The sequence below is a fragment of the Embiotoca jacksoni genome, unplaced genomic scaffold, assembly GCF_022577435.1.
Source record: "Embiotoca jacksoni isolate LCO1_2020_lvr unplaced genomic scaffold, fEmbJac1.0.p SCAF_1, whole genome shotgun sequence".
Taxonomy (NCBI): Eukaryota; Metazoa; Chordata; class Actinopteri; family Embiotocidae; genus Embiotoca; species Embiotoca jacksoni.
Genome location: NW_027185229.1, coordinates 25,853,033 through 25,868,558, shown reverse-complemented (window position 1 = coordinate 25,868,558; position 15,526 = coordinate 25,853,033). Strand labels below are relative to the sequence as shown.

Below are 15,526 nucleotides of genomic sequence, written 5' to 3'. Positions count from 1 at the left end.
CCTACCGACGGAAGGAAGGGGGGGCACGATAAGGGGCGTGGCAAAAGAGGGGGGGGCGGGGTTCACTTTTTTATTTTTTTACTATTTAGTGCGTTTTTTTTTTTTTTTTGGATGTGTCAGATGTGTTTCGTCAGATGTGTTTCGCAATAGTGTGTGTGCGCTTTTAAAACTTAAATTATGGGGGAAATGAATCTGTTTACAATTTCACTATGGAGAACTTCCCCCTCTTCCTTTTAGGGACATGATTTTAAGTACACATAACATGACAGGCAGGTTTACATTAGTGTGAGGTTTAAATTGGTTTGGGTCAGGCAGGAAGTCATTATGGTCATTTTTCAAGAACAAGGAAGTCTTCAGGAAATCAATACACTCCTCCTCGGATGTGATGCAGAGATGAGTGGTGTAACTCCACCGAGGTGGTTGGATATCATCAGCAAGTTTAAAGCCACAAAACCTTCACTTCTGAAAAATCTCAGTTCCTCAAAAGTGAAACTCACCTTTGGCTGCATTTTTACGTCACAGTTTCACTTCTGTGGTTTTGGTTTTTCATGTTTTGAGTTGTTGGGCTTTTTTTTTTCTTTTTTTTTGATAAACTGAAGATTAAAACAAGTTGGAAACACAACTGTGTATCTCATAAACAACACCATTAAGCATATATATATATAGTCAAACAATATACTCAATGTGAGAAACATGGGATTCTGGTAGATGACGACCAACAGTTTAATTAGCCTTCTACTCAATTACTGTGAAATCATGTTTTGCTCATTATTTTTGATACGGCGAGCTACGATAAATACTAAAATACAAATGTGGCTAAGCTGCCATCACCATGAAAAAGAAGCCAGTTGAAAATTGTTTAAATGCTGCTGATGTTTTCATATTTTCAGCTGGACGGCTAAATTCAAGACATAAATATGAAGTTAATGATCCAGTTAATGAGCCTCATGGCTGGATTACCAGTCGGGCTCCAGATTTATCATGTGGTCCACATATTTTGATTAATCTCAGGTCTTTTGGGAAATTTGTGCTTATGATGAGGAATGCTTACTCGACGATCCTCAATCCTCATCGCTGTTTGAATGATTCTTTAAGGCTTTTATTATAGTTATTGAGCTCATCTGTTGTAAAGTTTGTTTAATCAAAGTTTTTCCAGTGTTTCAAGACATAAAAACCAACAGCAAAAATTGGGTCAATCCATCAAAACCGCACTTTAAATCTAAAACCGACAACTACATTTATTTGACTAGTATTCTCAGTTTTTTTTGAGCGTATAAATACCATAAATCTTTCTTTTTTTTTCATTATTAGCCAATTCGTGAAGTTCAAAGTCCACGTTTTGTCATTTTTCCTTTAAAAAGCTAAATCGTGCAACTAATCAACTCGTGAATTTAGCTGGGAAGTGCTGGTGGATTTCTGGCGACCCCGACAATGAAGCCGACTGTATTTTGAAGGTCAGAAGGGACTCGACAGTAAATGTTTGACGCCGGAGGCCCCTCAGGAGACTAATCCGCCCGCACGGGAGACATAAGAGACATGGCAACAGAGAAAGAGCGCTTTTCTTTTCTCTTTTATTTATTTATAGAACTGTAAAAAGCTAAACATTTATGTTGTTTTGTCTGTTTGGTTGCTTAACAGTTTGTTTTTTCACATAACAAAACACGAGGCTTTGAGGATGCGAGCTATCTGAAGTGTTTGGAAAATGTAACGCTATCATGGGCTGGCTAAACTATTCAACTTCTTCAAATCTCAGAGCTGCGTTACACCCTTCCTCTCTTATTCTCAACTTTGTAATTATAAGAAAAATAGATTTCTGAAAACAGCTCAGTCACACGCAACTTAACTTTTTAAATTGAAAAAAAAAATGCAATTAAAAATGAAATCATGACTACATGTGGGAGGAAATCAAATAATAATTTAAAACTGAAGTAAACCCATCAGTAATCAACAGATGTCCACAGTTCTCATGTCGCTGCGTCTCATTATGTTTGACTTTCTGCTGATAGATGGAAATCAGTTTTTTTTAATTTTTTTTTTTAAATTTTTTAAAATCAAATCTGAGCAGGTTAAAAGCCTGAGAAAGACTTGTCCTCTTCATATAAAAGGGAGTTTTTTTTTATCCTACCGGAGGTGAGACAGGAAGTGAAACCGGCTCCAACATTTGCCTACAAGCAGCAAGAGAACGCTTCAAACAGATTAGACCGTTTAGTTAGTGCATGTTTCTTTGGTTGCAGTTCTGCAGTGCATCAGGGGATGGGCTCCAGACAGGAAGGGCATCTTACAGTTGATCTGATAGTGACGTCTGCACAATGCCAGAGCGCACGCAGAGACGTGATAGGTGGCTTTGGTCTAAGCGAATTACTGTAAGTGATAGTAACAGATGACAGAGACACAGTTCAGCTTTCAGCCTTCTGCGCCACACTTTCTGTATTTTTCCCTTTAAAACAACTCCTCCCCCCCGAGAATAGACACCAAAAAGCAGAATTCACTAAAAGAAAACCAGAAGAAAAACAAAAGCAGTTCACAAACAACTGAAAATGTGCGAGCTGCATTAGAAGCTAACTGGCTACCGACTGTATTACATTTCTTTATTATATTCCCCACTTTAAATAAATTTAAAAAAAAAAATAGACAAATAACTATAAAATTCACAAATAAATTAATCCCACTTCACTGAACATTTAAATACAGTCTTAGATCATATGCATGTATTTTTTTCAATACATTATGTGTGAACATTTTCTTAAATATAATATTTGTTTCACATTTTAAATTTGTCTTGCTTGTTTATTTAGCATAAACTATATAATAGTTCCAATAAAACAAGACGAACCCTTCTGCATGTATTGTGCTTTACTAGAGTCAGAAATGCTTAAATATATATCTTTTATAACTTTTCTCTCTGAAATCACTCCATTTGATGTCTCTGCAGCTCGCTTTGGATCATAAGCTCAAACATTTTTATTTTTTTTTCGATATTAAGCTCTGTAGATGTGGATCCAAAAAAAAAAATCTAACAGAAGCAGATGAGTCTCAGAGTTTATTTTTCAGTTTTAACAGTAACATATGATTAATAATTGACTGTAAGAGCGTCATTTTACAGAGTCTGACAGTAGTAACATCCGGTCCATCAGGTTAGTAGCAGAAATGTTTGTTAACCAGTGTTGTTTTAAGGCATATACACTTAATAAAAGTTCCAGCAGTATCATATTTCAGATGTTAAACGCCTACAATCACATTAACGTTGTGTTAAAAAAAACATTTAGGCTTGAATACGAATGATAAACAATTATCAACATGGATAATTATGAAAATAAGAAGGCTAGTTTGGTTATTTGTTCCATTAAAAAGGTCACTGTTCACCATGCATCTGAAAAACCTTGAGTTTTTTTTAAATGCGGAAATGGATAGAGTACATCATATTCAGCAAATGCCCAAAAATAATAATACAAAAAACATGCATAGTTGGTTAAAAATTAACAGTACAGAACCATAAAACTGAAGTGGATTTGTCCTGGTTGTAATAAAAGCAGCCAGAAGCGGGGAGCAGAGGCTGTTTAACCTGAGTGGACAAAGTCGCCCCCTCCAGGAGCTCCGCTGTACTGCAGGAAGGTGGGTTAAAGGAACTAGTTGCTTTTCCCTCAAACTCATAATTTATTAAGCAGGAATGGATTTAAATCGGCAAAACATCTCTGTAAAGTTTCAGAAGCAATTTGACAACTTCAACATCAAAGATTTAACTTTCTGCTTTATGTTGCCTTTTTCTTTTTGAAGATGTTTCTGTCAGCTGCTGGTCAGTATCGTTCAAGCAGCTCCAAAACTCCCAGATACAAACGTCAATACACATCACTGAAAAAAATGAAGCATTAGCTCTTTAGCTATGGAAAATCCATGAAAACATTCACAGAAAACCCCCTCCAACAAATCCATTTTATTTAGGCATCAAAGAGCTTTTAAAGTTTAAAAATGGTTTGATGTAATTCTTGAACTTTGACAACCAACATCATCAAAAATATCACACTGGTGATACAAGGTTTTCAGTTTCCAGCTGCAGTCTGTTTTTGTCACCAACTCCTTCAGGCTACAACCATTGTTCCTTTTTCTTTCCTTCTTTCCTTCCTTCCTTCTACCCAGAATGCCTTTCAGTATCTGGCAGCTGATTGGCTGAGCGTTAAAGCGAGAGCGAAGCAAGCAGAGATGTTTTAATAGAGTTCATTCAGACCAGGGAACATGAAGCACTTCGAGCTTTGCAATAGCTGATGTTTACATTTATCATAATGTTATGAAGATGTCATCTCTGAACGAAAAATAAAAAAAGACACTTTGGTGATCAGGCACCATGAGAAATGTTTCTGTATTGAAAATTATGAAATAATTACTCTTAATGTTTACTAAACTTTAAACATGCAAACATAAAAAAAGAAGACAACATTTTTTGGTGCCTTCAGAATTTAAAGGGCGAATTTCCACTCCAAATTATCTGATTTCATTGGCATCGCTACAAACTGTGATTTACTCACAAAAGAGTTGAAAATTTGCTTGATTTTTTTTTTTTGTGTGTGTCAAATTTAACTTTAACACACCAAATTATGGCACCTATGAGAAAACATGCATCAGTGCTGTTCTTTGAGGGAACAGTGAGCCGGAGAGTCCAAAAAGTCAGAAGCTATCATATAATTTTGATTAACAGTGTGACGACATCCAGTTTTATTCAACCTTCCCTGTTACAAACAGAAGGAAGACGGGAGCTGATGGTACAACGACAGACGGTAAGCAACCTAGCTAGCATGCTGACTGAGGGTTCCACTATATTTAATAACTATTCATTGAAATAATTATGTACAGTCCGGAGAAGAAAATGGCAGGCGGCAGTAAATGGCACAAAACATGAATAAACTAAGAGATATTAGTAGTAGTAACAGTAATAGTTTAGTTGACCAACTCGTCCTCTGAGCTGTTAATCCACAAGAAGGAAAAACACAGGCAGAAATATCCTGATGTTATTATATAGAGAAGACGGCACTTCACCTCCTCCATCATCCGACTACCCTATGCTTTTATTTACATTTTACCTCGTATTAAACACGTTTCATCTATTTGCTCTGGTCCTATACTGGAAAGAGTTTCATGACATGCTTTGGGTTAAAAGTGAGGTCAGATGTCAGGAAGACTTGAAACGTGCAGAAAAAGCAGCACTTCGTTCTTGAAATAGCAAAATTGTAGGTTTCCTTGCAACACTGAGGATATCAAGAGGCACATACTGGCACAAGTTTACAGAAAACGGTGTTGTAACAGAAAAATACCTTTGGTAAGTGGCACAGGTGTCCAACGGGCAGACAAAACCTTAAATTTGGATGTAAACAAGTCAGCACTTCATGTCCAAGATTGAAAATATTGTCTTGGTGTAAATAAAGTATAAACCATAAGAGCAGCACCGCAGTTAACATCCATTAATTTTCTCTCATCTAGACACCTGGTGAAGCATCACAGTGTCGGAGGTTGCACGTTTTTATGAACATGTTCTGCGTGGCAGAAGAATATTGGAACAGCTGGATTAACACGCTTGTTGATGGTAATATATATAACAAATCTTCCACAAACAGTTGTGTGGAAGAAGAGAGATGAGTGTTTAAGAAAAAAAAAGGTAAGAGAATAATGAGAATAACAACTGTCTGTGTGTGTGTGTGTGTGTGTGTGTGTGTGTGTGTGTGTGTGTGTGTGTGTGTGTGTGTGTGTGTGTGTGTGTGTGTGTGTGTGTGTCTACTGGATGACGCAGCAGCAGGTTGCTGGGTAGTCGGCGCTGACTTGGCGCTCGTTGCCGTAAACGAAGTAGACGTGAGTGCCGCTTTTCCACTTGTAGTTCACTTTAGTGATGGGGATCAACTCGACTGTCTGCCTCTGAGAAAGTGGCACACGGAAAGTTGTGTTAAAGGACAGTTTCCGTTCTTCATCTCTTATCACTGCCACAACAGCTGTCCCTTCACGGATTTCCTTTTAGACCACAAAAACTGCTTTTTACCACTGTGAAGTGACATTTCCAGATGCTAAAACTATATCAAATCTGATACACACTTCAACTTCCTGTATTGCTTCAACTTACATTCCCGATTTGATCTCTTATCCTTGAACACAGCACTTCAGTTCCTTCCAGAGTTTAAACTTGAGCTCATATTTCAAACAGAACCACAGTTCAACTTTAAATGACTCTTCAGCTTCTTTAACTGCAAGTCCCAAACAGTATTTCACATACAAACTACAAAGATTTTAACTTGATCGCAGTATCGACCTGCAGTTTTCAATGTCAGGATAGTTCAAATTTCATCAGAAAATGTTTCCTTTTCAAATTTTAACCACCGTCTGTACCCAGCTGCTTTTCATCAGTTTCATTTTTCAATGACACCGGGATAGCAGTTTCCTCTAACACCAGATTCTAGAGAAAATGTCTTTTATTGCTTTGGTTTTCCACATCCTACCTGCTGCAGGATCCTGGAGTTTTCGGCGTAAGTGGATTGGTGCTCTTGGATCAGACGCTGAGAGGCCTCGGCGATGGCGGGGTTTGGGAACCCGACCAGCGGGTAGAGCTGAGAAGAGACAGACAGGGAGTCCAACACACAGTACTGACGATATAACAGACAGCCAACATCAACATCGTCCTTAAATTACCCCACAACCGTTCCTAAAGCGCCACCTGCAGATACGATACAGTAATACAAAGCATAACAACATTGTACAGTGTCTTCATTTGGTACAGTTTTCATGCGTGTAGGTTTTATATAAGAAACATGATAGAGGGAGAAGAGAATTATTGCACGTTTATATTATACAGAACCGGGCTAGTCGGGATTCAGGGAAATGAGCAGGGAAGCTAGAATACCAAACAAAAAGTGTGTTTATGGGTGTGTGTGTGTGTGTGTGTGTGTGTGTGTGTAGTGTACCAGGTACTGGTTGTTCTTGAACAGCTCCTTCCCGCTCACTGATTGCAGATCATTGATCTGCAGACCAGAGTTCTGCTCCACCACGTGGTCCTCTACACGGTTTGTCCTAAACAGAGATACAGAGACATACTCTGTGTACATGTACATGTAATACACACCACACATGTCAAGTAATTTTATCTTTATGTCACTAGAGGGCGTGATCTGACAGTGTCTGTTTATACTGTATATTTACTGACAGAACTGAGCAGTGATTCTCTAAACAAAGTCTGTACAGCAAATCGACCGATCAATAATGAACACGAGCAACTAATGCAGTCGTACAAAAGTAGTACTGGTGATATTATCAGTTGCAGAAACACTCTGAAGGACCTTTTAAGCATCTTAAAGGACTCCTGGAACTATTTAAGTCTTCTCAAGGATCCTTAGAAACTTCAACCACAACTCCTAGAAACTCTTCATTCACCACTGGAACATGCTCCTAGATGAAGGGAACCTCAAGAGAGACTCGGGACTCACACAAACCTCCTCAAGAACCTTTGGCATCCAAAACAACACTTTGTCATGGGACGTATGTGTGACATCTCCCAGAACCAGTGAAACATCCTCAAATTCTCAGGTAAAGTCTTCAAGGACCATTGGAACATAAATAAGGACCCTCAGCAAACCCCCCCCAGCATTCCCAGGGACATCCTCAACGACCCCTGGTACACGGTCAAAGACCTTTGGAGCCCCTAAAAGACCGATGGAAACGTTTAAAGGCCCTTCGTTACATTTGTAACACTGTGCTTGTAAATTATTTCACCAGTTTGCAAACATGTATTTTTAGGGGCAAATGTGAGTGAAACACGTGTTGTGATGCCCTGTCTATAGAAACACCATGGAAACATCGTCAAGGACTCAGGGAACATCTGTAACTCCCTCAAAAACCACTGAGCCTTCTAAAACGACCTCTAGGACCATTTGGCCCTACAGTGACTCCTGGAAACACCTGAAGAACCCAATGCAACATTGTCAAGGACCCAGATAGAGCCACTATCATCTTGTCCCGGGACCCCAAAACGCCCTGAAACCCTTGTGTTATCAGTACGACTACTCACCACTCCACTTTGAGCTGGATGTAGGTCAGCAGTTGTTTCTTTCCTTTACAAGTTTGACACTCCTTTGTTCCGCGAGCATCACACTCTTTACATCTACACGCGCACACACACACACACACACACACACACACACACATATATATATATAGGGTCAAACATGTGACACACATCAGACATTCTTCAATGGCCTGATCCAAGTCTGCACAGTGAAATTTAAAAGGACCATACCGCTGTTTTTATTTTTTTATTTCTTAATGTCACTTCTTTCTGGTTTTACGTGATTAGCTTATATCGCCCCGTCTCTGCTGGTGCATTCAAGGACAGTCTGATTTTCAGTCATTTCTTGCTCGGCTGCTGAACAGACCACATTTAGAAATCCCTTTCACCTGATTACTGCACACTATGCAATAATCAATAACCAGAATATTTATAATATATACAGGCATATTCATAATTAGGTTCCTCCGAGTTCCATGTAAAAGTTTTATCTTGAATATAATATCAGGACAGCGATAAGCTTTATAAACAAAAGACTCTTGTCGATGAAGTTTTCTCACTTTTGGAACAAAATCAGAAAGTTTCGGTTTCACTTCGCGTCTCAATTTGAATAATGAAACTCTCAGGAGGAAAACAACACCTGTGGAAGTAAGCAGACTTTGATTTTAAGGTTACAACTCAACCATGATGTCCTTTCATACCAGAATTGCCAGACACCCCTGCAGTACCTGTCTTTTCCCGTAGCATCACAGTCATTACAATTTGTATCCTTATTTGTCCCAGAGCCGTGACACACCCAGCACGGTTTCTACAGAGAAAATATAAACAAATTTTTTTTAATTGTAAATCCACTTTACATCAGTTCAAATCTGATTGTATCTGTTTATTGTCAACAGCTTAATCAAGAACTTGTCCTTTTCCAGTCAAAAATTATGTAGTTTGGTATAACTGATTCATTAAATGACTTATTGCTTATTGACAGTCTTCTTACATATCCATTTCCTTGGCACTCGTCACATGACATCGTCCCTGTGCCATGGCAGCTATGGCAGTCCTGCACATGCACGCACACACGCACACACACACACACACACACACACACACACACACACACACACACACACACACACACACAAGTTAAAAATAACATTATTATCTGTTGGCGTCACACTGACAGAATTAGCCAGAACATGTTGTAATTATGATCTCGGTCAGAAATGGCTGTCAGCTGTGTGTTAAAATTGAAACATAGTTTGAGTCGACAGTTTAATATCTGAGCAGAACTCGAGCACGTAACACAATGTGAGGAACTAACCCTTAACCCTCCCCAACATTTACCCTTATCTCGACCTTAACCGGACTTTATTTAGACCATATCTAGACCTCATGATTAAAACCTATGAATAACCCAAAGAACCTCCTCAAGAACGACTGTAACATCTTCCAGGACCGCTGGAACGTTGTCAGTGATCAAGAGAACATCCTCAACGCCCCTTGGAATCTCTCCAAGGCCCTATGAAAGATCTTCAAGCATGACTGGAACAACATTGTTATTTACTTAGGTCCTAAGTATAGAAACGTTTTAAAGAACTCCAGAAACCAAACACTTCTGCAGTGACCTCAGGGACTTCTTAAATGAGTTCTTGAACGTTGTTGACCTCTGGAAGCGTCTAAAACGTCTTTATAAAACCTCCTTAAGGAACATTGAAACTTTCGTCAGGAGACCTCAAAACTCTTAAAACAACCCTTGAAAAACATCTTCAAGATTGTAAACAAATCATTGAGATTTTGGGACCAACCCAGGACTACTGAAATCTCTTCAAAGACTTCTAACACATGTACAAGAACCGCCTCAAGGACCTTTGGAAAACATTGAAAGGTCACTAAAACTAGGCTCCAAAATGTTTTCAGCACCTGATTGAATCTCCTCAAAGACCATTTCGACCTTCTCACTTATCTGCGGTTGCTCTTCATGACCTCATGCATCTTTCCTCAGGACCATTTCAAACTGTTCCAGGACCCATGGTATTTCCTCAGTAACTTCTGGCACCCAGTCGAAGGCCTGTAAAACCCCTTCAGTGACACATTGGTCATCCAACACCTGTAGTTACCTCTAGAACTTTCTTAATGACCTCTCCAACCTCCGAAAATATTTAGGCTTTATACTAAATTCATCATGGCAACCATCAATCCTGCTTTCTGACTGGCTGTCAGCTGACTGACCTTTAAAACTAAGTCAGAGCTCAAGATAAACTGGGCTGCAGGTAACCATAGCAACAAGGCCGACTTAGACAGCTTCTTTTATCTAATCACCTTGGTGGAGGAGGTGTAAGGCACACGGATCTCCTCTGTGTGATCGTTGAAGAGTTCGGGAGGCGTGGCCTGGATCTCCCAGGGCCGGGGGGCAGTCTGGGTGTAGAAGTCTGCCGGCTCACCTGTCAATCACACAGGAGATCAAAGACAGCTGTCAATCAAAAACCTGCTGTCAGAGTGATGTCACTAAAATGTCACGAGGGTCTGCGTTGGAAAAAAAAAAGACAGAAATGTGTTTATTCCAGGTGAGGACGCTCTAATGTAAGACGCTGTCCAGTTGTTTTATGGGAAATGTAGGACTGTGGGATTCTGGAGAAAACTAGTCAGAATAATCTGGACTCTGTTTTTAATCTCACACAAGCCCAACAACTTTATGTAAGACTGAATCACTGGCAGACGGCTGATGTGTGTTCAAGGAAATTTATTAAATTACCAGAGGGCCAATCAACAAAATCACCACATACTGTTCAACCACCTTTCTGCCTTCAGAAAACATTGTAACCTGCTGGCTTACACTTAACATCGGGGTGGAATTAGGTTGAAGAAACTTCCAAGTCTTTGTTTACCTTCATGAGGTTTGTGGGCCCACTCAGTTGACCTGGACTCAGTGAACGTCTCCAGGCGGTACTACAGAAGAGAAAACACAATATTAAGAGAAACTTTGGTATTTTTTCAACCTGTACCCGATTTTAATAACATTAAGGATCAAAGTGACTAATTGGGACGACAGTGTTTGAAACTGGACCACTACTGGGAGAGATTGCAAAACAGGCTGCAATGTAATATTTTGTGGCAAATGCAGCCTGTCAATATAAGTTTACTAAAAGGGCTGTTTTTGCCATTGCCAGGCTCAGGTTGATAACATGATAACATCATGGAAAGGAGTTTGAAAAGAGATTAGTTGCTAATTATTCCTGTTCAAAACAAATGGTGCTCCAGAGTTCCTCTAATTTATAAAAACAGAATAAACAGATGGCTGAGCTGGAGCTCGCTTTAATTTAGGAATTGGTAAACGGTTGTGTACAATTTGTTGGTAATCAAAGTAAAAAGTGGTCTCTAAATGGGAAGTTAAGGATAAATTAAATAAATTAAATAAATTAAGATAAGTTGAGGGAATAGATCAAGCTGACAAGCAAATTCCATGTAATGGTGCTTCTCACGTCTTCAGCTCCACAGAAGACAACCGGAGCGTCCTTAAGTAACAGACACGGCAGTAAACAGCATCATAAAGAGTGTGAACATCCAGTCACCCTGTACGTGTTGTACGGCTCCATGTTGGTGATGACTCCATCCTGGGCCGGGGAGTCACTGTAGCAGCAATGAGACGACGCGTAGCTCTTGAACGCCTCACGGGCCGCATCCTCCGACAGAGAGGGGATGCTGCAACACACGCGCACACATTAAACCAGGATATTCGCTGAACAAAGCCTCAACACCCAGCAGACACAGAAGGCCGCAGCGTGATTGGCTGGCTGTCGCAGGTGATGTCAGATGATGTCAGGTCTTACCTCCAGTCGTCAGGTGCGGGGCCGGGTTGGGGCGGGGCTACAGGCTGCGCGGGCATGGGAGGGGGCAGGTAACCTCCTGCAGCAGTGACCACAGATGTTTAAGCAGCTGCAACAACACTATTGTTCTGCGAAGAGTTTGCGAGTCGGACTCCTCTTACCTCCTCCGACCACGGTGCCTTCATAGCCGGGCACGTTGCCGAACATGTTGGCCGGGGGGGCGGTGGGAGGGGGGTACGTAGCTGGAATAAATAACAAACAAACAAACAAACAGCTCTCACAGCGGACTATGATAGAAACAGACAAATAGTGTGGCTTTGTTTTGCCAGGAGATAAACAAGCGCACTAATTGCTTTTGTAAGGTCAACAAATACGTAGCTCGTTAGCTTAGCATAAAGACTGAAAGCAGAGGGAAACGGCTACGGGCTCCGTCCAAAAGGTAAACAATATACCAGCAGCTCCAAAGCTCATTAATTAACACATGATATCATTGTTTGTTTACTCTGTATAAAACTCCAGACTCCAATTGGCTGTTTTATTTGGAGTCACGCGTTGGAATCAATTCTTCACCAGAGACATCCTGGAGTCTCGGTTTGTTTGTTTCCACACTGGCTTTTGTACAGAACTTACAAATGGGATTCGTCACGTTAATCAGCACACTTAACATGTGCTCGGCAGATTTTATGAGCCTCGAACACAGCCAGGCTAGCGGTTTCCAGTCTTTATGCTAAGCTAACTGGTTGCTGGCATACAGACGTGAGTGGTATCGATCTTCTCATCAGCACACAGAAAACACACAAAATTACAAACTCAAAATCATTTAAGGGATTTTTTTTTTTTTTTTTTAGACCTTTTTTTTTCCTGGTTTACACAATTATTGAGAGGTAATTAATCTCCATAAAATGGGAAATCTCTTAATAAAGAACGTATAAGTGAAATAAGAGAAGTTTAGTTTTTTATTGGTTCACTATAACTAATAGAAAGCTGTCAAAAAAAAAACTACTCTCCACTGATTGAGGAGAAAGTATGTTTAAATGAGGTTAATGGCAGCGTGCTACATGTGACCAAATGCAAAAGACAAACTGAAATGCACTGAATTTACATCCATCATAGAAGTACCATTTTATGATTTTTTTTTTTTTTTTAAATTAACCTGAGAATTTATATCGTGTCTGAACACCTCTGAAACAGTGATGAAAGGCGACATCACGCTTTTCCATAGAACTCCCGTTTACATAAAACTGAATGATGGCTGCAGCTGAACAAGAGTCAGCCTGACTGTTTGTAATTCTCTGTAATTTTGCCGCCCCTCCAATCGCCCCCGCAGCTGTTCCAGTAAGTCAAGTTTAAATACGGGAGGTTTAACATGACACCAGAGGAATTACTGAGAAAGAGGCCAAGAGCTTTCACTCTGCTTTGTTTTGTTTTTAGGGAAACTTGGACTTTTTCCACTCCGTGATTAAAGGATTTGCAAACAGCTGCAACTCACTGACTTTTCCTTGATGCCCTAAACACAGCCAAATTTCTGATATGATAAAAACATCACGTGTGTAGACCCTGAATAATTAGTGAATCCTGAAAATACTATTTGGTTTATTTGGGTAAAATATAGAGGTGTACATCCCATCTCTCTAATATCTGTCTGAGGACTCATAAATTCACCATTTTCATTTTATTCGTTGCTTTTCTACGGTTCCATTCATTTCCGTACATGAAAATAGATGAAAAATGGAAGCAGCTGAAAACAATCTGATTTGCAGCTCTCTTTACTTTTTATTGTTATAAACTGATTATCTTAAGGATTTTGGGATTAGGCTGTAACTGATGACTTTATTTCATTATCAATCAATCTTATGATTACCATTTGATTTATTTTTTTTGTATGTAATGTCAGAAAATGCCCCAAAGCTCAAAGCGTTGTAATGTTCGTTTTAGTCCATCAGTCCAAAATCCAAATATATATTTAGTGTATGGACACATGACAAAAACAAACCATCACTTTGGTTCATGAATCTTTCCTGACTGGACAACAGTATGTGGGATTTTAATTTTCTTCTTTCACAGCCAAAATAGATCAGAAAACTGTAAAGTTTACACCAATTACACCACTTGCATTATGGGAAATGTAAGAAGCAGCATTTTTAGAGCTGGAGCCACAGTAGGGATTGAAAATCTGGACATCTCAGTGTCTGCCTGCAGGGATATTGATTATTGGAGGTGGGGATGAAGTGGGAGAAAGCATAAAAGGAAATAGAGTTAGAGGAAATAGAGTTAAAGGAAAAGAGGAAGTGAAAATGTCTAATTACTGGCAATTTAATCAACAAATTTCTTAATCCTGATTTTGTGGTTGAGGGGCTCCGACATTTTGAGTAAAGATGTTGAATGGAGAAGAGATTTAAGCGCCACATTAGTCAATTTGGTAAATGACCATGCTGGTATTTATTCCCGTTTAATTAGTTAGTCACATGATTAGGATTTCTTGATCCTGCAGTAACTGTTTGTCAGTTTAAAAGCAGCTCCAACTTTATTTTTGTCTCTGTCCTGACCAGCTCTAAATCAAAAACGGCTCCACTGACACAAATTAAACCTAGACTAAATTTGAATTAAGAAATTTAAAGACCCTTTAATCCGTGCTGCGCTACATACGTTTGCGGACAGCCGGGGGGCGTGTAGTCTGCAGTGGCCTGCAGCAGCTGGGTGGACGCTGTTGTGTTCACCTGGGTGACTCGTGTAATGTCGTGTGTGTGTGTGTGCGTGTGTGTGTGTTCCTACCTGCGCTGGTCATCCTGCTGCAGTTTGACCACTCTGAGGCTCCACAGAAACTCTAAATTAACTGCACACCGCTGCTGCACGTCTCCTCACGGGTCCAAACACCGGTAATAAAACCCTCAACTTCTGGGCAATCCTTCAAAATAAAACAGAAGGAGGGTACATCTAGAGGGTAGGGTGGGTAGCAAGGTGGGCCTTCATCTTTGCTCACATGATAAGTTTAGGCTGATGAAATAATGAAATTCCTTAAAAACATGATGATTGGTTATAATATTACAAGAAATGTAAAAAAAATATATATATACAGAAAGGGTCTGTTACAAATTACGTACATGGAAATTAAATAATATGAATGGGGACAAAAGTTTGAATGGGTAATATTTGAGTTTAAATCCCACAGTTTAAATTGTTTCACACTGAAATCTGAGCAGATAAAAACATTTCTAATGTAATTTTTGATTTAAAAGACAGAGTGTGCAAACTATCTATTCCGTGATATCAAACACTTGGCCCAAACATGAGATTATGAGACACTAATGTCATAAAACAAAAAAAAAAACATTAAAGTTAATTGTGCACTGATGACTAGAAGAAGATTTAACTTTGGTTCTTGGTCCTCTTCACAAACTGTACAGGTAAAATTTGGGAGTTACAGATTTGTTTTACTTCCTGTTTCATCTTTCATTTTAATTACACCTCCATATGCTGTCTGTAAATAGCGGTTAATGAACGGATAGTTGAAATTACTGCATGCTTTTATTTTGAAGGATACAGTCCCAGCCTCCGATGTTAATGTGAGGGTTTATTGTAGAAACGTGATTCTTCTGTTTTTTGCAGGAATGTTGACCACGCCCCATCTGGAATTGATTATAGAGCTGGAGAGATACTGCAGTATAAATAAAGCACA

General features: G+C 39.5%; 1 protein-coding gene across 2 annotated transcripts; it reads right to left on the bottom strand.

Annotated features, from left to right (window-relative positions):
- Positions 1-3,027: 3,027 nt before the first annotated feature.
- On the bottom strand, positions 3,028-14,681 carry LOC138200039 (protein SSUH2 homolog). Of its 2 annotated transcripts, XR_011178382.1 has the most exons (13): positions 14,623-14,681; positions 12,012-12,092; positions 11,854-11,929; positions 11,596-11,725; positions 10,912-10,972; positions 10,346-10,467; positions 9,024-9,086; positions 8,761-8,840; positions 8,036-8,128; positions 6,936-7,041; positions 6,474-6,581; positions 5,304-5,898; positions 3,028-4,164 (listed from the first exon to the last, which is right to left on the bottom strand). XR_011178382.1 is itself a non-coding variant. In XM_069152421.1 (12 exons), exons 1-12 carry the CDS (start codon positions 14,633-14,635, stop codon positions 5,761-5,763), a joined length of 1,071 nt encoding a protein of 356 aa, XP_069008522.1. In that variant the 5' UTR covers positions 14,636-14,681; the 3' UTR covers positions 3,028-5,760. The 2 variants fall into 2 exon arrangements, 1 of the variants encoding a protein (XP_069008522.1); XM_069152421.1 differs by having other exon boundaries at positions 3,028-5,898.
- Positions 14,682-15,526: the final 845 nt, after the last annotated feature.